This window comes from Tachypleus tridentatus, chromosome 3 (genome assembly GCF_004210375.1).
Source record: "Tachypleus tridentatus isolate NWPU-2018 chromosome 3, ASM421037v1, whole genome shotgun sequence".
In the NCBI taxonomy this organism is placed as follows: domain Eukaryota; kingdom Metazoa; phylum Arthropoda; class Merostomata; order Xiphosura; family Limulidae; genus Tachypleus; species Tachypleus tridentatus.
This window is the reverse complement of record NC_134827.1, coordinates 91,193,364-91,219,547: the sequence shown is the minus strand read 5'-3', so window position 1 is coordinate 91,219,547 and position 26,184 is coordinate 91,193,364. Positions and strand designations below refer to the sequence as shown.

The 26,184-nt window shown below is 33.8% G+C and overlaps 1 protein-coding gene across 13 annotated transcripts in view; it reads left to right on the top strand.

Moving 5' to 3' along the window:
* LOC143247458 (uncharacterized) overlaps positions 1–26,184 on the top strand; it is a 136,110-nt gene that overhangs the window by 98,194 nt on the left and 11,732 nt on the right. For 12 of the 13 annotated variants that reach the window (XM_076495608.1, XM_076495606.1, XM_076495602.1 and 9 more), the window contains 2 exons: positions 2,857–3,056; positions 7,085–7,763. In XM_076495608.1, coding sequence (XP_076351723.1) covers positions 2,857–3,056; positions 7,085–7,763 — 879 coding nt within the window. Of the gene's footprint in view, positions 1–2,856; positions 3,057–7,084; positions 7,764–20,310; positions 20,460–26,184 lie in introns of those variants that run through there. The other variant, XM_076495609.1, reaches the window with a different exon arrangement.

Here is a 26,184-nt window from a genome sequence, read left to right as displayed (position 1 = left end):
AAAATTATGAATGTTGGCATTTCTGTCAATTGCAACTTGTGTTTAGTTGAGTGTTGTTATTAGTAAACAATTTGATTTGGTATTACATTACTTTAGAAAATGTTAAATCTGACTGTTATATTTCAGTATTATAGTTTATAGCAGAGTTTTTTCTGTCTGCCTGTGCAAAGGTAATCAGTCAATTTGTAAACGTTTTTTTAAACTGCTGTGTAAAATTCATAAAAACAGATGTATAATAAAAGTAATACCATGCAAAAGTCTAGAATTATGAAACTATACACTAACTTTCAAATAACATTGTTTTAAGTATTTTACCTTCTCACAAACATTATGTATGTAAATTAGTAAGAAACATTTAATTGAAGTTTATAAACAATTATTAAAGATTATCATTAAAATAAAAAAAATGAAATTATTGGATAATATTCTAAGCATGGTATTAAATTTTGGCTATTTAGGGTTGCTTTTTACAAAGATTGATTTCTTGTGAGTGTATTAAAATTTCGGTGAGTGTGCAAATACTGTCTGTGTAAAAGTAAAGACTTTAACATGGTAGCCATGATTTACTATATGCCCTTTAGTTTGTTTCTAGTGCAAGAACTAGAAAGGAGACCAATGTATTGAAATGAACATTTTAAAAACAACAGTGGCTATTTACTTTCCTATATTTTGTATATATAGTAAATTATCTCATTACTTCATTGTTTCAAATAATTGAAGACAATTATAAACAATCTCATTTATTGAGTATTAATAGCAAATTTTCTGTAAAAGCATTTTTCTAAAATGCTTGTGTTTTCTGGAATTTTCAAGAATTCTTGTCAGTACATGAGGTTAATGTTGTAAATTCCACAGAAATATTTAGTTTTTTCATTTAGTGTGAGTGTCTTTCAGAAAATGTAATGATTGACTTTTATGTTGCATTATAGTATGAACATAAGCTTTTAAAAACAAACTATTGTAATAAAAACTTTGATTTTAAGATTTAATGGTGAAAAATACATTAAAGTTAATTTCAAAAATTACCATCAAAATGATCCTGAAGAATTGGATCATATATTTCAGGTATATCATAGAATTATGTAGGATTGTGGGCTTTTGTTGTTTTTATCTGAATTCTTGGTCTCAAGGAAGCATTTGTCAATAGCTACTTTAAATGTACAAGTTTTAAGCTAGATCAGTTGAATGGAAAGCTAATATTTTTGTATTTTTGTGGTAAAGTGGATAGAGAAAACTAGCTTCCTCTGTATGACTAGCTGTAAGTAATGTATAAACAGTCTAATAAGAAGGAAATTTTAAAGGGACTTGCATTGCTTAAGTCTTTAAAGACAATTGATAAACAGGTTACTATTTTGCTGTCAACAAACATGAAGAATTATTTATCAAAAGCTAGGGTAGAAGTAACTACCCAATCACCAGTATGAACTTTAAATTGAAATTACTGAATGTACCTATTCAGTTATAATTTCTGATTATCTACTTTGAAATAAAATCTTTTTCATGTACCTGTAACTTTTAATTAAATGCTTTGGAAGAACAAAAACTAAATTTTAATCCTATTTACCATTGAATTCCCTAGTCACTCATTGAATGATACAGAAAATTTCTTCCTTGATCAATAACTCTGGATAAAGGCAAATCAAAATAACAAGACTAGGATGTTTATAGAGAAAGGACATATACCATATGTCCTGTTTTTAGTTGTATTTTCATCAGCATAGTGAACCTAAATTTATATAAAAATTGAAGAATATGTGGCATTGATGCTACTTGTTTATTTTCTCAATTATCAAACATGTAAGCTATTTAAAATATGAAGCAAAATATTTTATTTACCATGTGTTAGTCATGCCACTTTTGAGGAATTCATCTGTAATTACCATGTGGAATGGCATGTTTAAATAATAAAACTAGGCTTCTTATTATGCATTGTAACTCCAAATCTATTTATTTAGCAGACATTAAATTAGTAGCACCAATGGTAGTTATTTTTCAAAACCAGTATAAACATTTGTTCACTAGCATAATGAAAAGATAAAACCTAAACACATAAGACAGAACTGTTAGCAGTATAATAATTGTGACTTTAAATAGCTGATTTTATATAAAGAACTGCTCATCAGTAGAACAGTTTAAAACTTCTATATAATTAGTTTAAAAATTAGCCACATTTCTGTTATTTGATAATTACAGTAATAGTGACTAATGTGTATATTGGATGCACAAGGTTATCTGGCTCTTTAGAACTGGACTTTGCATAATAGAGTAAGGATCATAATTACACTTGTTTTGTGAAGTATTTTTTTATACAGCTGCCTGTATGAAAATTCATGTAGACTTTTACCTAAATGGCTACTTAAAAACAGCCCACTTTCTAACAGACATATGTTAAATATTAAGTATATTATTAATTATATGTAGCACAATCATGTTTACAGTTACATTTTAAAATATTTATTTGTTGAAGCTGATGCTCTAAAAGAAAAGGTATATTTATATTTTGTTAATGTGTTAGACATTACAAAATGAATTACCCTCTATCTCCAGAATTTCTTTCGCATTAAATACTGTCAATTTGCCACAAGGAAAGACAACTGTAGAGCTCAAGTACTTTTGAAGCAGAAACTGGTGATTTTCCTTGTTTGGGTGACAGGTTCATTTGGCAAAAGTGCTAGGGTTTTATTTTATTCTTGTTTAATGCTGTCATCCCACTTTGAACATGTATTCCCTTTGCCCCCTTAATTTACAGTACTCAAATCAGGGGTTTCATTCCCCTTATGAGCATAACAAGGATAGCTTAGTATGCTTTGCTATGAAAAAACCCAAAAGCACATGCATTCCCTTTTCATTGTTTAGGAGTCTCCTACAGCTGAAAATAACATCTGTGAAAGCCAGTTATCAACTAAGATGGGAGCAACTGTGAAACCACCAATGCGTGATAGCAAAACCCAGACTGAAATGTCACCTGTAACTGAGAAAGTAAACACCAAGGATAGCTCTACTTTGACCAGTGACCTTCTGCAGGAAGTTCCAATATTCCCAGTTTCACCACAAATGTAAGTTGTGTTTTAGTGACCAGTTTAATAAATGGTATTTGTGAGTCTCAGAAAAAGTTATCCTAAATGAATAAATTCTAGGATTTGCAAAGTTTTGGAAAATAGTGACATGGACAAGAGTTTTGAAAAACTAAAATTTCTTCATCGAATAAAACAATTTTATGCTATGATCAGATATTTTAAATCCTGTCTTTTATGATAATCAACTTATTAGCTAATCATAGTAAGTTGATACTCACAAGACAGTTACAGCTATTTGATATTAAACCTTAAAGCTCTAAGTGATCATTTAGTGATTAAACTGCATGTGTTTAGACGTGGGACTAACTCTTCAAGGGGTAATTGATCATCTGATAATGAAATGCGAGTAATATGATAAGTAATAAATCCAAGTCTAGTCCAATGTGTACGAACATGTCCACTTTCATTGCTATATTGCATAATTTGCTAACTTTCTCATCTGTGAATCTGTGACATACTACATGTGCTATTTTTTGCAGCTAAACCAGGACTTGTCCAATGTGAACTTTTATTTCTGGAAAAAGTTGTATAATATGAAAAGTGTAAATCATAAACATAGCTGAACAGTACCAGATTTTATTTACAAAAGATGACTTATCTACACATCTTTTAAATGGATACACTTTACAAACTGAATACAATAGTTTTATTGTGGCATTATGTTTCACGAGATGTGCATGATTACACAAAGTTTACTACTATAAGACACAATAATTTAAAAGTTAAATGCTGCTTTAAAGTATAAAATAGCTGGCTTTAAAATAGGCTTATTATTTGTAAGTTTAACACAGAAATAAAAGCTAATGCTTTAAATAACACCTGATGATAACAATCAGACTACACTTTTTCATTTGGAAATTGATACATGTTACACTAGTAGCAAATAATATTGAAAGTGGATACACAGATTAGTTTATAAGATAAAATGTGTTAAAAATGTTCCTTGTTGCTGTGTTGAGGTTTAAGTAACTCAAGCTCAGCCAACATTCCATGGTTGAAGTCTTGGTGGTAGATTGAGATCATGTCCATTCACTCTCCATCAAACTATCTTCCCAACTCTGAAACTTGCAACTAAAATCAAAAGATTTGATTTGAAAAAAATGTTTGAAGTATCACATCTGATTAGAGCTTATCTTAAAATGTAAAGTGTAACTCCTTTGTCAAATTTGTTTTGAAAGAAACAAGTGAACAAAAAACAAATTTTGTTCACAGAAGTTGTAAACAGTTTTGTTATCGCTTCTTACTGGCTGCTGTTGTGAGAAGTCTGGTTTATTCATACTCGTGCTGGAAGAAGACAGAATAATTTTATATACACCCCAATAGAACAGACAAATAACATACTTCCTTTGTACAGGCCCAGCATGACCAGGTTGTTAGGGTGCTAGACTCGTAATCTGAGGGTTGCAAATTCAAATCTCCATCACACCAAACATGCTCGTCCTTTCAGCCACGGGGGTATTATAATGTCAGTTGATCCCACTATTCATTGGTTAAAGAGTTGATGGTGATGTGTAGCTACCTTCCCTCTAGTCTAATGCTATGAAATTAGGGACAGTTAGTGCAGATAACTGTAGCTTTTTGTAACAGAAACAAACAACTAAACAAACCTTCTTACTTGTAAAATTTTCTGTATGAAACTTTCAATTCTTATTGCTATTTTTATGACATGCCATAGCTCATCTCAATAAATTCTATTAAACATAATTCAGTAACATTTAATAACTCTTTAAGTTTGATAATCACTCAGCTATTTGAAAAAATATCGTAACTATAGCTTATAAGTAATAAATAAATATATAGAAATTAAAGCTTCACATGATGGTATTAAGGTCGTTTGTTTGCAGTTATGCATTTCATGCTTCACTGATCATACTGCATTATAAAATGGCAGGAAAATACAGAACATTACTATATTTGATTGTTGATGAAAACATCAGTCACGTGATTTGTAAAGTTTTCATAAAATTATTCATACCACTCTTTTAGAGGAGTTTCATTTAATTCTGGCTAATATTTATTGATAAAATGTTTCCATACTTTTTCTGGTTTGCTCACATGGAGAAACATTTTATCCATAAATATAAGCCAGAATTAAATGAAATTCCTCTAAAATAGTGGTATGAATAATTTTATGAAAACTTTACAAATCACGTGACTCTGATGTGAAAGGGGCTGCATAAACAAAGATACTTAACATCAGTAACATTGAGTTTAAGTGTTCTGCCTCTTTCTTTCCTGTTTTCAAATTTATCTGTCTGGTCTTACAATCTAGAGTGTACTTGACAATGTCTGGGGAGCATTTCAAAGCTGAAGCAGTTTGTCAGAGTCCAACGAACATCACAAACTTTTATGTGAACTCTCTGCTCTAATGACAGTTCTCTACGCTTTTTAGGCCATGTGATGACAACAAAACTAAATGTATAGTATTAAACACTGTTTTGAAGGTTTATTCATGGAATTTTATCAAATTGGATTTTTTCTAGCATATGCTAGCTCCTTTCTATGTAGTAAAGACACTTCACCCCTCTTCAGAATGGTCAGGAACAGGGTGAAAATGACTTTCTAACCATTATTGTATTACAAGATTTATCTAGTTAAAAGAATTAGCATTTACTTAATAATGAAAGTTTAGAAAAGAACTTACCTGAATTCACCTGACTAAAGATGTAATCTGAACAATTTGTGGACGAGTGTAATTCATGATTTAAGTCATTACATTAATATCTGTCAAAAATTTATGGTATGTAAAACATTCCTGTGCATATATGTAAAAACATTATTTCAACAGTTTAGTAAATATTAGCTTCAAAAGGATAAACTGCATTAAAATAAGCATGACCAAACCTGAGATGAAAAAAACATTTATCTAAACATGCCTGATCAACTACAATCAAAATGCTGCATATATTAAAAACATCATTAGGTGCACAGGCTGCAATGTGGGATATAAAATGTGCCCTATGTTTCAAAGGTGACTGTGGAAGGAAGATCAATATAACACTAGGGATACAATGTGTACCAGCATTATCCTCTATTTGTTCGTCTCATGTTAGAGTAAAGGAGGATGTGGGTGCTCAAGTCCAGGAAACTCCACATCTATATCACCCTTGACAGACAGTATGCAGACAGTTGTTGGAAGGTGACTACTCTCCATACATGGTTTTATGGATATGTTTAAAAAGTAGTACTGGACTCTCCCAAGGTCACTGTTGGGTGAATCAGGTCTGAATAAATATTTTATATCTACTATGGAAAAAGAGAAAGAAAAACAATGTATTTGTTTTGAAATTGGTTATCCGTAAAGGTCACTATTCGTTATCATAGACTAATTTTACCACAAGTATTTAACATAGATCTGGTCTATAATAACACAGCAATGTTTCCTGACACCACAAAGGACCAGATTGGCATGTGAGCTAATCCAAAACTTGTTTCATCCTGTTCATCAAAAGTTTTTTCCTGTTAAATTTAATGGAGGTTAGAAACACAAGTGATTTGCTAGTATGTACAGACAAATTGTACAAAAATTTAGTTTCCTGACATAAATAAACAAAAAAAAGAAATGGCTGACCAAAGACGTGTGGCATTCAAACATTTAAACAACAGAAATTGTAGTAAACAGAAAATGTAAGGATAATATTGATTTTACTTTTGGATAATTTTCATATCCTTTTTTCTCTGTAGTTTAAGCTGCATGATTAATTATACATCAAATGCTAGTCGACCATTGTGTTAATTATTTTTATTTCAAATGCGTTTAGTATATTTTCTTTACCACTGGTAAGTTTTTTATACCATTCATATGTTTCGAAACATCAGTGTTTTAAGTTTGAGGTTTTTTTTTAACCTTTCATAATAGTTTGATATCACCTCAGTTTTGGAACTTGTTTGTAGGTGACATTCACTGTTGTAACAATTTTTGGATAGAAAGCTTTTAATTGTGGGAATATTGAATCTTTGCTGTATAAATATATTTTTCAAAATATGCAGTTTCTTATACATTTTAGGGAGGAGTCAGCTCAGCAAATAGTGGCAGATTTTTGTTCACAAGGTGTTCAAACTAGTGAAATTGTAGATACTGGATGGAAGGAAAATCTTGATGAAAAGACAGTGAAACTGGCTGTGACTTGTTTAGCAAATGCCATTACTAGTGACAGGACAGCTTCTGTCAATGCAAGTAAAAGTTTTGAAAATGTAGCTTGTTTCATGACTTATCCAACTACTACAGTTGTCAGTGATGTTAAGTTAACGAGTTCTGTGACTTCTGCAAAACCAATTAGTGTACTTAAAAACTCTAAGACTTCTGTTATTTCAATTGATTCTGTTACCAATAATGTAGCTTGCACTGTGACTCATCCCGTTGCTGTAACTGACAGTATTATATCTAAAGATGAAATTTCGGTTATTTCAAAAGTTGATAACTGTGAGAGTGTCACCAAAAATGCATCAAAAATTATAACTTCTGACACTGCAAAGCATTCTTCAAGCTCTTGTAGTTCAACTTCCACTTCCCCCTCATCAAGTAGATGCCCTTCACCCAAAACCTCTGATTATCAGTCACATCCTCAGCAAGACTTGGACTTGGATATACTAGACAATTCCTCTCTAACCTCTACATCAAAGCTGCCAGATATTTCCCCTCAAGATAACAAATATATCAAACGAGGTATCACGCAGCTACCACAGGTGAGTTTCAAACACTACACTTTTATTTTCTTCCTCACATTCTTTTTAGCAGGTAGTCTGGCCAGAAATGTTATCAATAGTGAGAATACCTGACTAATAATTTTATGCATTGTAATCACTTTAGGTTTTGATCTTTTCTATTGAGGTATAACATTGTGTACTTCAACTCTGTTTGTTGGGATAATTAGGATTATGAGACTTAATTATGATCTGTATATTCAGTTTACATTTTTATCAAAAGTTTTTAATATGTAATTTGATAGAGGCTTTAGTATTTTGATATTGACAAAGCTATATAGTATAGTGTGTTTGTGGTATTGATGTTTTCAAACACTTTAATGTAAAGTACGTGAAGTATTTTTTCAGATGGATGCTATCAAATTTCTCTACTTCTCTTGATCAATTATTCTTTTTAAGCTCATTAATTTGACTGACAGGTATATTTGAAAAAAAGTTGTGTGTGGAAAACTGTCAGAAAGCTAAACAAAATTAAAAGTAAGGACTGTTAAAAACAACAGATCTAAACCTGTGATAAGTTATATCCAAATAAACAAAAACAAGCCCAAAGAAAAACCAAATGAAGTACACTGTACAAAGTAAAAAGGATTTTCAGAGTATAATGTGAGGTATAAAATATGCCCTGGGTTTTGGAGGTGACTGTGGAAGTAAGTCCCACATTATTGTGGGTATACACCATATATCAGTTTCAACCTCTGTCAGTCTCATCTGTAGAGATTCATAGAGAACAGAAACTAGGAGAGAGATGTATATGCACAAACCCACAGTATCTGTATCACCTTTTACTGGCTGAAGACAGTTGAGAGAAGGTGACTGTTCTCCAAAGTAATAAATAACAAGGAATAAGGTACTACTTCTTGAGGTTAAATAAGAGAAACTTACCTCCTGACATTGTAATGGTTTAATATTACTATGGGGTCTGGAATACCATTGTAGCACAGTAGATGAATTATACTACTTTAAAATCCCAATCAAGTTATCTAAGCTTACTGGTATAACTCACAATCTCCACCTTTTAAGTCTCCTGTAACTACTTTTCAGACTACTCAAACTTTTGTATGTGATAATGTGTTCATCCATGCCAAAGTAGTGCCAAGTTTATTAAATGATTTTAACAACTAAATATATTTACCAGAATCTGAGAGGGATTTAAAGAAAATTCTCATGTCAGAGTTCCTCACTGGTTTCTCCACCCAAGGAGTTTCTGTAATGAGGTGTGTATCTCCACTCTCAAAAATGGAATTATGATGCTGATCAATGTTGTAATTTTGGCATTTACATCACCACATCCACCTGCCACCAGCAAAGCAGCTTATGTGAATTTCAAGGTACGGCCAAATATTCCAAATCCTCAGATGTTTTCAACATCAGTGGTTCGGTTTCCTGGTGTGTGCTTATTCCTATATCTAGGAACATGATGCCTGCAAGTGCAAAATGGACCCTTATTGTGTTAATTGTAGTGGCTCTCACCTCTCTTATAATTGATCTTGCCCTGTGTGGGTGAAGGGAAAAGAGGTGCAGCTTTTAAAGATGGTTTACAACATTTCTTACCCTAAGGCTTGAAAGTTATTGTTCACCACTCTGTCTCGGATGCATGCTGCTGCACTCCATTCCACTGCTACAGTGGGAGTGTGAACAGATCTCTTCAGGTCTCCAACAAACCACAGGAAGAATCTTTTCCCCTCAGTGTTTAACAGAGTTCACGAGTCAATACCTATCTTTATCCCCACCATTCCTTCCAGTAGCTCCTTGGATCCACTTCCTTTGGCTGTGGCTCTGTTTCTTTGGGTCCATCTTCTTTGGGTCCTGAGATGCAGAATGGTTATTCATTTACACTCAGTCAATTGAGTATTCACATACTGACAGAAACTTGTCCACTTGACTCACAGCAGGATCAATGGATGTCAATAGAACCTTCTAATAAAGGAAAATGATATAGTAGAAGAAAAAGGTTCTCTGCATAATTCTCCTTCACATGAGTAAGAATGGCCATTTTAATACAGTGCACTGTTGAGGTTTGCATTTTTATTTGGGTGACATCAAAACACTGATTCTTACCCTGTGCATCTTTCCTTACAATAAACATTTCTGAAACCTGCTGATAGTCACTTTCCTGTAGTTTTCTTTGTACAAAAATGATAGGTTGTGTGATGGATGAATGTATGGAGGGGTGGCACTGCTGGTTGCTCAGCATGTGCCAAGCTCTCTTTGTCACTTGATACACTATTGGAGACCATAGCCATCCATGCTTTCTTGGGTCATATAATCACTCTTTGTTCTGTCTCCTGTAAAGACCTATGACCAATCAACCTTGATGCTCTCATTGAACAGTTACCATCTCCCTTTTTAATCCTGAGGGACTTTAATGGAGATAATCCCCTTTGGGGTGGTGCTGATATTGATGGGAGGGGTAGTTCTGTAGAGTATATGCTCTAACGTCATAACTTTTCTCTCTTTAATGCTGATATTTGTTCCTATTTTCATGCACCCAGTCAGCCATTTACTGCTATTTTTCTCAGTCTGCTTCTGTTCACTTTCCTCTCATTTTTCTTTGAAGGTTGACAGTGACTCGTGGAGTAGTGAACATTTTCCTATCATACCATGCTAATGTGAAAACTGAACCAGTCTAACTGGTCCTCCTTCACTGCTCTCTTGGACTTTATCCTGCTGTTGTCTGTAAACCACTGATAAGCAGCTGTGTGGCAGCAGAAACTGACTGTATTGTTCAAGCAGCTATTCAGTCTATTCATAAAACTGACACATTTTTCATGGTATCCTTGTCCATGGTGAAATCCTGCCTGCCACTTGACACAACTTTCATGGGTATCCCACACTTTCAAACTGCATTGCTTTCAAGCAGGCCAATCCACATGCTTGGCAGATGTCAAATCCAGAAGGAATTTTGGATTAAGTTCACAATTAGCATCTCTTTTACCATCATTTCCAAAGTCATATGGGATAAGATTTGTAAGGTCGGTGGACGGTATAGTTCTGATACCCTCCCTTTCGATTTTGCTCTCTGATGTCCAGGAAGATGCTGATGCCCAAAGCATTTCTAATACTCCCAGTGAAATGTTTTCTCTTGCATCTAACACTTCTGCCTCATTCTCCACCTTGTTAGCCATCACCTCTTTACTTTTGGGTTGATCATTTCTCGGAGTACAATTGCTCCCTTCACATTGGTGGAACTCAAGCTTTCTCTTCATTAAGACTAATCAGTCAGACCTGATAATATTTACTATGAAGTGTTGTGCCATCTCTTTTGCCTTTTTTGCTATTCTTCTGGCTGTTTTTAATGGGATCTGGCAGGAGAATATTTTTCTTGATGCTTGGCTCTATGCTATTTTTTCTCTTTCCAAATTTGGGAGAGATTCCAAGATTCCTTCATCTACACTCCCATTGCTTTGAGCTATGTCTGTGATGTCATAGGTAGGACACTTGATACTAATATATTAGAGAGGATGGTTAATGTTCGTCTTGTTTGGTTCCTAGAATCAGCCTTCTCTCACCCACCCAATGTTGATTTTGACAACACTCTAGTGTGGACAACCTGATTTGACTTGTAACATCAATTAGGGAAACTTTTCTCAAGTGACATCTTGTTTCTATACATTTTTTTGTTTTGAGAAAGCTGATATGTGGAGGTATGGCATCCTGTAAGACCATCTCCAATCATACCGGTTGCATGGCCATTTGCCCATTTTTATTGAACTTGAAATTACAAAGTTATTAAAAAGTTTAACACCTTCCTGTTCTTTACCACAAACTTGGAGACCTTGAGGGCTGTCATTAATGTCACACTTTTCATTATAAAGATTAATGCCATCAGCGGATGACCCCCCTCTACAGTTGCAAATGGTCTTCATGTTGACAACTTCTACATCTTGTTTCAATTGTTGAGCATGAGGTTTATTGAGTGGCAGCTACAGGGGCTTTCAGCACTTTTCCAGTTTAGAATTTGTACACCGAGTTTCATGAACCTGCTATATACCTCCACTATTTGCAACTGTCTTTACTGTATGTGCAAAACTTTGATTTTTACCACAGCATCCCACCTGGGGTTGTGTTTTCCTTCCTCAATGGGACATGCTTTTTCAGAATAAACAATCTGCCATTATTTTTGTCCTTCATATCCAGGCACAGTTGGCTGAATTGGGTTTGTCCTTGGATGATGTTGCTGTTTCTAGTCCATCCCACTAAGGCTTATTCCCATCCCCAAATGTGACCTTTCTTTGAACCATCTGAAGAAGGTATATGCTCCCAACTGGAAGTTCTGTATTCTATTTACTAAACTTTCAGACCATCCTTCCATTCCCATTTATACAGATGGTATGAAAGCAGGTGACACTGTTGTGTCATCATTATGACCATGAGTAATGGCACCAATTTTAGATATTTTTACCATGGGTTTACCCTTGACATTGGACAGTGCCTGTTGTTTTTAAATTTTTAAGGGCCACTGGCCTTTTTAACTCAAATTTTAAATTCAAAAGTTGGACTTTGCTTAGGTTTAACATGATTCCTTTTTATATATTTAAATTTTACTTTAAGTTTTTTTACCTTTTGTTTGACACAGATAGCCTAATTGCTTTACACCAATAAATGTCAACCAACCAACTTATCAGAAGCTTTTAGCAAGTCTTAAGTTTTTTTTATATTTATTTAATGATTTTTATATTTATCACAGAATTTTATTTTGTTTACTTTCCTTATTAAATCAGCTGTGGGGGCATTATAATGTGACTGTCAATCCCACTATTTGTTGGTATAAGAGTGGTCCAAGAGTGACAATGGGTTTTGATGAGTAGCTGCTTTCCCTCTAGTCTTACACTTCTAAATTTGGGAGGGTAGCACATAGCTCTCATGTAGTTTTGTGGAAAATTCAAAACAAACCTGTAAGCTAAGGCAAAAAGTTTGAGCTTATATAATTTTCAATAAATATATTCTCAAAAATAGATATAAATCTGCAATACAAGTAGAACAATTAGCTCCTATTACTTGTTTAAATACCTAAAATGTAAAAGATGTGCTTTCTTTCTTCCCATACTATGAAAGGATAACAGAATTGTTTTGTTAATAAATTCATAGTTTTTCTAATTTCTGTTCTGTATGAATTTCAACATGTGAGACTGAATGGAAGTTAAGACTAATGATGTATGCTTGCCACAATGTGCATCCTACTTCCACAGTCACCTCCAAAACCTAAGGCACATTTTATATTCCACATTATAGCTTATACTTTAGGGATCCTTTTGATTTAGTTTTTATTAATTTGTATGTACATTTGATTGCTGTGCTATAAATACACTTTCATGCAAAATTAATTGCGTACATGTAAATGTGCATATTAGCTTGTTACAGGGATGAAAAATAAAAAATTTTGAGAATTAAAAAACAAACATTTTTTTATGTATGAGCTAACAATTTTTTTCCGGAAGCTGCAAGTATTGGTGGTTTAAACTTTGCACAGCAGACTAAGAGGATTGAAACCCTGTTTACAAAACAAACATGACTAATCACACTCCAGACAGGAATAAGTTTATTTAAACTCAAGTGTTTCAGTTTATGGCTTTGCCAAGGTTCACAACATCATATATATAGATAAAATTTTGTATAGTTCTGTGTGGTTATTATATTTTCTGAAAGAACCTTAATACTTGTTACACTGTAACACAGGATTTAAATTATACACACCTTAATCTTTGAAACTAATTTTTTCCTTTCTTTAAAATTATGACCTCAAAAACAAAGCACATTAAGTATAGCAATGATAGTTGGAATTGATAAGGTTTCCAAATCATTCGCATGCCAAAAACCACCCTGTTGAATTCTTAAGCAAACAACTGATCATTAATAGTATTAAATATGATACACACATACTACTAATACATTGATAATGTTGCTAACATTTCTAGTATAACAAGTAAAAAAAAATTATTCTAAAACAGTAACTTTTTTGTCTACTACTTGCTAGGTGACATCAGCAGGGCTAACCTGTGGATGACTCGGACTATCACTTAGATTTTTCTAGCTTACTTGACTGGTCTGTGGATGTCTACTTTCGATATTATGATAAATATATGCAGATCATTTTATAAGTTGTAAACATGTATATAACTTAAATATTTTTTAAATCTCATTCATCCCAACAGATGACTCTACATATGTATTAATAGACAAGCAACAGTTTTTAAATTTAGTATATTCTTTAAACAGGTAAGACATTAAAAAATAAACTTATTAAAACAAAAGTAGTGATTTTTAAAATTAGTCTTAATTCTTGTTTCATTACTTTGTAGCAAGATCTCTGACTACAATTTTGTAAAATTGAATAATTACTGTGGCAACTTTATACACTTACCTGTAAATATTACATTTTATAAATATCTGAATGTGGTTTTAATCCTTGTAAAAGTTTTTACTATCAAGGATATGGCTATATTGAAAGATTATAGATGTGTTCATTCCATGTAAATATAAAAACTGAACAGGTAGGTAGAAAACAAAATTGGCACTTAAACAATGTCCCAGTTGTTTTTTTGTAATTTCTGTAAGAAGTATCAACATTAAATAAATGCTGTTGTAACAAATACACAAATAAGTAAATTGATGCTACTTGGATAGATTTTAAAATAAAGCAGTCTAAAATTTCCAGCCAAGGTTGGGATTGAAAATCCTTTAGTTTATCCACCTGCTATTACTTTGTGTATATTTTATTGCAGTATTTATTCTGTTTTTGATGTTTCTAAAAACAGTTCTTTAAATAACCAATTGTCCCTACTTTTCATTAAAATTAAGAAAAAAAATTACCCTATTTATTTCATTGCTAAAGGAGAAAGCTCTTAAATTCTGGTAAAATGAACACTTGATGATCTCTAACATGAAAACAGTATCACTCATAAGCATAAACTGATTCATGAAATCCAGGCTACTTTAAAAATCTGTTCATCTGTTTATGGATAAGTTTTACTCTTGATCACTTAATTTGACAGTCAAGGAAGTGCACATAATGTTTGATATTCAAGATATTAGATATGTTCAGACATTGCCCAATATTCTGTATAGAAAAATATTGAAGATTAAGGAAGATTAGGTTTGTGGCAACAGTCTTGAAAGTATGCTTTGAATCATTTTAATTATCAAAACTAAACTTAACATTAATGACTAATCATTAGTGATTAGATTTGCATGTCAATGTGAACAAGTGACTTGGTCTGAAAGAAATGAGATTGGTCATAAACTGCAAAAGATTCAACACCAATTAACATGCGTAAAGATGTCTGTTGTAAATACAAATACTTCTGTTCCTTGGGTCAGCATTTAACTGTGTTAATGAACAATTCATCTAATTATCCAAGTGTGAAAATAGATAAGTGTTTGGCCCCTCCTGTTTGTGTGCAACAGTTCATTGTACAGGATTAATATTCAAATTTTTGTCTATCCTTTTCATCTTCCCTTGGTTTGGATTCCTGTGTGTGGTGAGGGTACCTCCCAGGGAAGATTGTTCTTTCAGTTTATCTCCTTTGGGTTCTAAACATCCACCCATGTGTTTGCTGTGTGTGAAGGGGAGGAGAGGATCCTGGTTGTTAAGGGGTCCAACCCTAACACACCACTTTTGCCATTACTTTCTGTAGCCTGGGGTGACCCCCCCCCTAGAGACAATAGGCTGTTTCACTTGGGCAAGGGTCAACTAAGTACAGGTGTTGGGAACATTGTTTCTGATGCTGGTGTTTGGGTATAGTGCTCACGAAATTGGCATTGCTGCAGTGGCCTTGTTTGGCACTGTAGTGCATCCCCTCATAGGGCTCCATGGTGGGTGGGTTCAGTGGGCAATGAAATATTTTTTCTTTATTATGGATCCTCCAAATAAAAACTTAAATAAAATAGTGAAAAACAATCCATAGGTAAACAACCACATCTTAAATTCTGAGCAGCAATCTTCAATATCTGTAACACCTGTACCTCATTTTCTTATTACTTGCTTTTTCAGACAAACCTTTAGGGCAGATGTCTCCATTTTTCATTCAGAAGGGACCAGAGGGACTTGCTGGCTCTCCAAAGCCAGTAAAGAAGCTTCACTCTGGTCCCATATTGGTGGAAACATCCACATCTCAACACAGTAAACTCCTCTTGCATTCAAAGGCAATTGGGGATATACTAATTAAGGTTATGCCTCATGCTACTTTGAATTCATCATGAGGAGAACTATTGAGAGGGATTTGAAGAACATCCCCAAGTCAGAGATTCTTGCTGGCTTTTCCACCCAAGGAGTTTCTGCAGTGAGGCATATCTCCACTTGCAAAGATGGAATTATGATGCCAACCAATGTCCTCATTGTGACATTTACATCACCATGTCCACTTGCCACCATCAAAGCAGGTTATCTTAATTGCAAGGTATGGCCATACATTTCAAACCTTCTCAGATGTTTCCAGTCAGCCGTTCGGTCTCTTGAAGACATCATGTCATGGTTTCTTGATGTGTGTTTGTTGCAGGGGCAAGGATCACAATGCCTATGAGTGTGAAATAGACCCTTATTGCATCAATTGCAATGGCTTTCATCCATCCTACTTTTGTTCTTTCCCTAAATGGTTGGAAGAAAAAGAGGTGCAGCATTTGAAAACTATTCAAAACATCACTTACCCTTAACTTCAAAAGTTACTGTCCACCGCTTCATCTCAAGCATGCTGCCCTTCATTCCACTACTACAGTGGGAGTGCAGACAGATCTGTCTCCAAAATAATTATTCTGATACTAAATGAAAAGTCGTTTGACCTCCATGGTTACAAATTGTTGATGAATCACTTTAACACCCATCCCTGTCCCTAACATACATTCCAGCAAACCCCAGGATCCACTATTTTTGGTTCTGGGTATGAGCATTTTCTTGCATACATCATCTTCCACCCCAAGATGCAAAATGATCATTCATTCACATCCTTAGTAGCTGGAATCCTCTTTCAACAACAAAGACTTGCCCATTCGACCCAGGGCAGGATCCATGGAGGTCAACAGACCTCCCTCGAATAAAGACAAAGAAAAAAGAAGTTATAAACAGAAGGGCTCTGCACCCAATTTGTCTACACATAAACCTCAATAGTTACATTGCATCAAGATGGCTGTTTGTATTTATTTTCTAATCTGGATGACATCAAAGCAGCGATTGTTTCCTACCATGACCATTTTCCTATAATTTTGAGAGAGACCGGTCATGGTTAATGCCACTGAACCTGCGTGCTCCAGTGGGAGCTGGATCAAGCAAACTGGTCCTCTTTCCCTGCTTTTGCAGAACTTGATCCTGCCATCATCTGTAAACCATCAATAGATGACTGTGTGGCAGCAGTAACTGACTGTATTATACAGGCAGCTGCTCATTGTATTCCTAACATCTCGACCTGTTTTCCACAATATCCTCATCTGTGGTGGAATTCTGCCTGCCACATGGCACAGGAGGTTTAAAAATGGGCCTGGGATTCTTTTCGTAGGTATCCCACACTCTTGCACAGCATACCTTTCCAGTTCACAACCAGTCAGTTCCAATGTCATTTTGGACAAGATTCAAAAGATCATTGGTGAATATGATTCTGCCCCCACTTGAACTTGCTCTCTGGTCAGGAAGTAACTGATACCTGGAACATTGCCAATACTCTAGGTGAAAGCTTTTGCCAGGTATCTAGCACTTCAGCTTCTTCCTCCACCTTCTTAACCATCAAGACTTGGGCAGACTGATCACTTCTTATCTTTAGTTCTCTCTATGGCTAATCGTCCCTTTACACTGGTGGAACTCAAACTGGCCATTAATCGGTCTGACAGTATATCGGTTGGACCTGATGATGTACACTGAAATGCTGCACCATCTATCTCCTGCTGCTCTTGCTGTTCTTCTGATTGTTTTTAATTGGATCTGGCAGGAGAATATTTTTCCTGATGCCTGGCACCAGCCTTATTGTCTTACCTTTCTTTGAGCCTGAGAAGGATTCCTTCAAACTGCCATTCAACTGCTTTGGGCTGTCTCTGTAAGACCTTAGAGAGGATGATTAATGCTTGTCTTGTTTGGTTTCTGAAATCAAACAGCCTCCTCTCACTCACACAGTAAATCAACAAAGAATGTTGATACAGGATGTTATCATTTTGTGAGACCTCCATTTACATGGGTTACATGGCCATTTGCCCATTTTTATTTATTTTTTAACGGACAGGTAATTCTGAGTACGTGCGTGTTTGATACTTTCCTGTACTTTTCCTACAGGAACTTGGAGTACCTCAGGGCTGTGTTTTGAGTGTCACACTTTTTAGTATAAAGATTAATGCCATCACTGAACAACTCAATCTTACTGTTGCAAACTGGCTCTATGTTGACAACTTGTACATCTTTTGTCAGTTGTTGAACATGAGGTATATTGAGTGGAAGCTACAAACTGCTCTCAATCATTTACTGAAGCAAACCACAGCAAACAGCTTTAACTTTCTCTCTCTCTAAAACCATTTGCATGCACTTTTGCTGCCTACAGGGTACTCACCCTGATCATGAACTCTGTATCAGCAAAGTTGTGCTGCTGGTGGTTCCTGAGACAAACTTCCAGCTTATTTTGACTGTAAGCTGACCTTTATACTACATCAAGCAGCTATGGGTCAAATGTACAAGAGTGCTGAACATCATCTGTGTCCTCTCTTCCACCACTTGAGAAGCAGATCAATGTTCTATGCTAAATATATATCATGCTCTCATTCAATCGAAACTACTATGGATCACTGTTCTGTGGCTTTGCTAGGACATCAGCCTTAAAGATGCTGGATCCTGTTCATCATCAGGGACTTTGGCTCTGCACTGTGGCTTTCTGCATTTCCCCAATTCAGAGTTTATAACAGTCGCATGAACTTTCTTTGCACCTCTGCCATTTGCAACTGACTTTACTCTCTGCTTTGAAACTTTGTTCCATATCAAAGCATCTTACCTGGGGTTGTGTTTTTCTTCCTCAGTTGGCCATGCTTTTTCATAAGTCTGCTATTTCTACTTTTGGATTTTGTATCCAGGTGCAGTTGGATGAATTGGGTCTTTCCTTGAATAACATTGCTGTATCCACTGGTCAGCTCATCCCACCATGGCTTTTTACAGTCCTCAAATGTGACCTTTGTTTAAGTAATGTGAGAAAAGCAGGTACTCCCGATTTGGAAATACTGTCTGCTATTTGCTGAACATCTTTGAACCATCTTTCCATTTCTATTTATATGGATGGTTCAAAATCAGGTGACTCAGGTGGGTTCTGCCATGGTTTGTTGTGGTTCAGTAGTTGTGTGCAGAATCCCCTCTACAGCTTCTGTGTTCACTGCTGAACTGTACACTATTCCTTTTGCCCTGGATCACATAGAAGCTAAGCAGTACTCAAACTGCACTGTTTATACTGACTTGCTTAGTTCTCTACTGGCCCTGGAATTGCTTCACGTTGGCTCATACCCTGTTCTTGCTGATATTCAAAACTGACTGGTCTATTTCTTATTAGCATCTACTTCTATCCAGTTTTTTTGGATATCAGGCCACGTTGGTATTTGTGGGAATGAGCTTGCAGACATGGCAGCTACATCTATCTGCTCTGGCACTATCACCACTGTGCCTGTTCCATACATGGACTATGGTCCTGTATTCAAGGCTCAGCTCTGTGTCAGCTGGCAGTTGACTTGGAGTGAGCAACACGAAAACGAGCTTTTCCAAATAAAACCCTATATTGGACTTTGACCATCTTGCTTCTGTAAGGACTGGAAGGAGGAAGTTGTTCTTACTAGACTACACATTGGTCACAGTTTTTTTAACTCATTGTTTTCTTTTATCTGAAACATGCACCAGTGTGTAGTATGTGTTACACTCAGATCACAAGAAGCCACATTTTATTTTCTTGTTATTGTTATGACTCTCAATGATAGCACCATTTTAAATATGTTCTGTTTCATTGGTGATGGTGATACTGTCCACCTTGGTAATGCTTTCAGTTATTTAAAGGCCATTAATCTTTCAAATGCTATTTAAGTTTTTTAATTTACATGTTAAACCTTTTTTAATGTGGTTTCCTTTTAAGAATCAGTCCATCTAGTTTGAGTTGAAATCAGAAAATGACTAATGTTAAATAACTTAACCAGGACTGAAAAGGCCAACTTCAGGTGATTAACGCTGGTATTTGAACTATCAGTTAGTCATCCTGGTGAGTTATTAAAATTTTGCTACACATCTTTTAAAACTTTTATTACTTTACTTTTTAAAATGTCTATAACATCAAATAACTTGGAACCAGGACTGGAAAAGCCAACTTCAGGTGACTTACAGTGGTTTTTGTACTTGTTGGTCTTTCTGGCGAGTTATAATTACAATTATGCTTCAGAAATTCCTTTACTGTAGTTTGTCTCTTAATGTTGTAGGTTAGATGTACACATTGGTTTTATGTTATTTATGTTTTAAACCTTTTTTTGTTTTATCTTAATTTCTTTTTATGAATTTTACTACATGTACTTTTACCTTTTTACCAACTGTTTGGTGCAGATAGCTTAGCTGCTTTGTGCCATAAAATACTAAATCAACCAACCAACCAACTGTCTTATGCTGTACTTCATGACTGTTTGTACAGTAGGAAGTTTATAACTGTTTGGGTGGACTGTCCATAGCTGAAATTGTTTGTGGTTTTCCATAGCCTGGAAGGTACTGTTGAAATTTAGATGGTAGTGTTGCAGGATTGCAACTTCATTTTGAAACATCAATGGTTGAACAGCATGATAACTTCAGAATATATTACTGTGAAAGACATTAAAACTCCAGTCATATTGAACCATACAGAAAGTGAAGATGCCATTAAGAAATTGACTCATCAGAAGTTTTAAGGAAGAAACTGAAGAGTGCAGACATAATGTGAGTGCTGCTCTTTATACAAGTCAACACACAATTTTAGATCAGGGAATGTATTATGGCTACACAGAATTAATGGTGCCTTTGAACAGTTGTTCTGTATCACTGATATATCTAAATATCACTTAAATCCTACTGAAGAAGGGTAAGGATACTTTGTGGTTGTTTTTATTGTTAGTTTCATTAAATGCTTCATTTCGGGTGGTTACTGACATGCAAGCTGAACAATGAATAACTCTAATTACTAGATCATGGAAAAGAATTTAATAGTCGTCTTTATACTCTGTTGTACCAGTTATTGGGAGTAGTGAAAATGTGCATTTCACCATATCATTCTTAGTGATGTATTGCACTGATATATTTTGAACTGTTTAAATTAGAAATTACAGAATTACAATATTCTTAATGTTTTGATGTACATTTCATTTGGTTAATCTTAAAAATATTATGCCCTTTTCTGATTTCTAATACTCAGTGATGCTTTGGTTGAGTAGGCTGTCAAGCGTATACTTGCAGTTCTTATCAAAATCAATGCCTGTATCTATATATTGAAGAACAAAACAGTCTGTTGGCTGTTTGCCAAACTTGTTAATGTTTAGATGTTATGTTAGTGCTGTGATGGGTTTACTATTATATTTAATATTGATGTTTTAGTTAAATATATATTTAGAAATGTATGTAATTACTGTTAAATCTTTGTGGAATTCCCATCTATTCACTAAAGTTGCAGAAGATTCTCAACTGTAAGAATCAACAATGCACGTGTATGTAAAAAGCAGCTGAAATTTCTAGAATCTTGCCCGATATTTATAAAAGATAACAAATGCAATGTGCTGAGAGACAGTATTTATTACTGGTTTTGATACATTTGGTATACTATGAACTGCAGAAGTTGTGGTTATACAATAAACCTCAGAACCTATTACATAATTAGCACTTATTAATCTGGAACTTTGGATATTTAACCAGGAATGTTTATAGATTTTGAACATTATAGATCATTTAAACTCAGTGGATTAGGATTTTTTAGAGACATTGTATAACTTCAGCTGTGAAAAACTCTCATGTGATCAGGTATCTCCCTGTTAAGTGAATTGTATTGATATCAATTCAATTAATTCACTCATTGTGAATACTTGATAGGATTTCAAGGAAGTTCTGTACCAAATAGAAGACTTGGTATTTTGTAAGTTTGTAAAACTTTTGTACATAAATCATTATTTGACATAGCTATAATAACCATTATAAATTGTGTTGTTGTTTGTATATTAAAATATTTGTTTTAAGGAAAAAATTGTCAGTCATTTTGGCAAATATAAATTTGGTATGCATTGACATTTAATTAGCTTCTAAATTTCAATAATAATTTAGCTCGCGTTTAACCTATTTTAAATCGTAATACTTAAAAGGTCTAAGCAGGTGTTATGTATGATCAACCACCCTCTGCATACTTCCCACAATCTGTGGAATATGTGGAATACTTAAACCCCACATTGGTTGATGAATGTGAATTGGTGTGATAACTGGGTAAGGCCAGATCAAAAGAAGTTCTGAAAAGAAACTTTAAAATAATACTGGTTTGAGCTACAGTGTGAGAGAAAGTAGTTTCAAGTTGGACACCATGCTGTGTAATGTCTTTTTCAATAACTTAAGATTTCCAACATTTGCATGTTATACAGACATGTACATGCTTACAAGATAGATCTACATAACTTTAAGTCTTTCGTGCATTACCTTAACCTGCAATTAGAGAAGTAAATCCTTCATTGGTAATAAGTAATAAGGATGATGTCCAGAGTATTTGTCTAGTTTTTTAACGTAGGTTTTAGTAAAATGCACTAGAACTGGAACAGTTCATTTGCATGTAAGGCTTGTTGCAGTACTGAAAGTAACCTCCAATTCTATTTGTTGGGGGCTGAATATAATCAATCCTTAAGATGGTTTTAGGAGCACAGGTTACAACTATTATGTTGATAGTTTGACCTGAAAAACCAAATGAGATGTAGCATTTTTTACATTCTGAAAGCCAAGTGGAATTAGTCTTTTTGGATGGCAGGACACCTGAGATTGAGTCACAACATTTGGGATAGTTTCACAAAGAGTTACTTTAAGATTCGAAACTAAAGACTTGCGACCCTTACTTTCTAAGTCATGGAGTGGAATGCATTGAACAGAATATTGGGTGATAACCACTCTTTTTTTTTTTTACAACTGAGGTAGCAGACAAGATTATAACATTCATATCTAGGATTACTGTTAATTGTCTAAAAAGTCTAATACTGCAGTTTTTTTTAACATTCTTGTGAAACGTTTGTGATTAACGGTAATTGTTTATACTTTGGAAGTCTCTGGTGTGTACATGTGACTTTTCTGTCATGTTTACATTGAAGAGAATATTGTTAGGTATGAATGACCTTTATATTTTTCCAAACATACAGTTCTACTTTGAATGAGATCCAACATGGCCAAGTAGTTAAGGTGCTTGATTTGTAATCTGAGAGTTGTGGGTTCAAATCCCCATCACATCATATATGCTTGCCTTTTCAGCTGTGGAAGCATTATAATGTAAAGGACAATCTCACTATTTGTTAGTAAGAGTAGCCTAAGAGTTGGCAATGGATGATGATGACTAGTTGCCTTCCTTCTATTTCTTTGTTAAATTAGGGACAGCTAGTGCAGATAGCTTGTGTAGCTTTGCACAAAACTCAAAACAATTTGCTCTTAATGATTTGAAAAATGTTTTTTTGTACTGCAGTAAGGTTTCCACTTATTTTCTGATGTTGCCTGCCAAGGAAAGCTTTCTGAATCTACAGCAGATGTGTATGGCAGTAGTTACAGATAACGTGGTAGATGTTTTACTGTATGTTTCAATTGAACAAACAGTAAAAGATTCCATGCATAAATTGGACTGCATAGTTTATTTTACTGAATTTATCCATGATTCCCTATATGACATTAATAGTTGATTTTCAATTTCTGGATGCCAGTGCATTAGTAAACTTTAGTTATTTGTGTAACTGGTTGCTTGAAATAGTGATTGTGAATTTGTTTAAGTGTATGTATCATGTGTTGATCCTTTCTATGCTGTGGATACGTGTATCTCTATACATTAATAAAATATATTATGCAGTGAGATTATTTAGATTCAACACCTTGAATACTTTTGGAAATTAATTATATTTGGAGTATCTCAATTGTATGCATATAACTAGTCAACTTGATTTGTAACCAGAATGAAATGTAACTCAATGTACTGAGTAACTTAATGAAATTTGGCAAGCTTTTAATAATTTAAAAAATGATTTTGTGGTACAACATACTTTTCATGAAATATGCTTACTAAATGACTTGCCTGTGAATTTGTGAAGCATTTATTGTAAATTTTTCATGCTAGAAATAAAATACTTCTTTTCATTTTAGTTTCTAGAAGTTTTAAGTAAATTAAATTTAAAATCTACTAAAGAAATATCAATTGTTCATTTTTTGTAAAACTATAATTTCTTATTTTCTGCACCCTAACACTAATTGTAGTTAAATCATCTATAGGAAAATTGACAGAAAGTAATTAAAATCCAAATTACACTTTCTAGAGTGATTAAAAATTGCAACAGATTATTACATCTATTTATTCGAAGAAGTTTCAGTGTTAACAGTTTCATGTTCTACTTTTTTTCCCCCCCTCTGCACCATATCTGACTACTATGATAAGCAGAATATCACCTATTAGGAATTGCAGAGTTTATAGAGTAAACAGTTTCAGGTTTCATCATCCTCTACATTCTTTGAAGAGTAACCACAAAAAGTATATTTTTAATTTCTACATTTTAGTTCCTTGCAATAAAATATAGCTCTTACCTTTGCGCAGTAGTCTGGTTTGCACCAATTTTATAATCCTTTCTTTCTTTTGTTTTTTTCAAGTGTTATTTACCCAAAAAGAAATTCCTTTGGTTTTCAATTATGTATTTAAAATCCAAAATTATATTGGGCCTTAGAATAGAATGTCCCAAACTACTATAATGTACCTAAGTTTTTAACTAAGGTTAATTTTCGGTATTCGTTGCATTATTGACCCATGTAAAATCACAAAATAGCTTTTCTATTAATAATTTACAACCAGGCATGAACAGATAAGTGATTTCAAAAGAATGAATAGTTGGAAGGAGCTTTTGTTGTGGGTCTGACAAACTTACTAATATCTCAGAATATCAAGCAAGAACCTATGCCTTTATTTTCCATCAATATCTATAATTTATCTAATTGATAAGAACTGAAGGCCATAAAAAAAGGAAAATTCAGATTGCAGAAATATCACATGTTGGAGAGTAAAGATTGAAAATTTATTTAAATGTTTAATTTAAAATTTAATAAATTGCAATTTATATAATATGAAGCTTTAAATTACAAACTGCATTGTGGTAAGTTTATTAACATACATTGATAATGAAGTTGTTTGATTAAATATATAATTAAAATTTTGTAGCATGGACATTTTCATCTTCCCTTGTGTAGTTATGGATAAAGTAAGCACATGAATAATGTGCCTGTATGAATTATTTTTAAAACCTTTTAATCTACAATGGTTTTTCATAACCATAGTCATAACTTTAGGAGTAATGTGGTGCTATAATAGGTTTGTGATGCTATATATTTACAACATGAAAGTGGAAAACTTGGAGATAAAGTGGAAGTGCATGTAAATTATATATAGTGGTAAAGCTTAATATTCTGAAGTTCTTGCACAGTTAACTATATAATTGATAATCTTTTATGTAAACTAATTGGCTCAGGAAGGTTTAAAGTTTCTTGTAAATGATAGTTGAATGCAGCTATGGAAGCTAAACATATAGAGCCTATGTTCCTTACAGAGAGATAGTATGCTTTGATATCACATGAGGGTATATTTAGCTCCTGACTTGTACTTTTAATTTTAATTATTATTGCCATAAACTTTGTTTCCATTTTGGGAAATTATTACATTGGGTGAAGACTGGCAGAGAATATTTATTGAATATTCTAACAATAGACATGTATAGTTTATAAGTCTTGTGATATTTCTATTTGTATCCTACAAACTAAAGTTGTCACACCAAGACTAGATAGCAGAAAGAGCAGCCTATAAATAAAACTTTTTCAAAACAAAAAGACCCAAAACTCAGGTGCCTTTAAATAGCTGACTAATCAAAAGCACTTTGGTTTTGGGTCTGTTTTAGAAATTCATTTCACCTTTTATATGCGATTCTGTGTTAACTCTTATCAGAAGAAATATCATAGGGGTATTCTTATTTTTAGTGACTTTGCAAACAACTGTCCAGTTTCATTGTGTTAGACACACAGTAACAATTTTTATTTATGCAACAAAATCAAATTAAAAGTTAAAACAATGTGTGTTTATAATATATCTTTACTCAAGAGAGAGAAAAATGCAAGTTTATTTGAAAGTCCTTAACATTAACTTGTCTGAATTCAATTATCTGAAGAACTGAAATGTGAGAGATATAATGGTTTATATCTCTC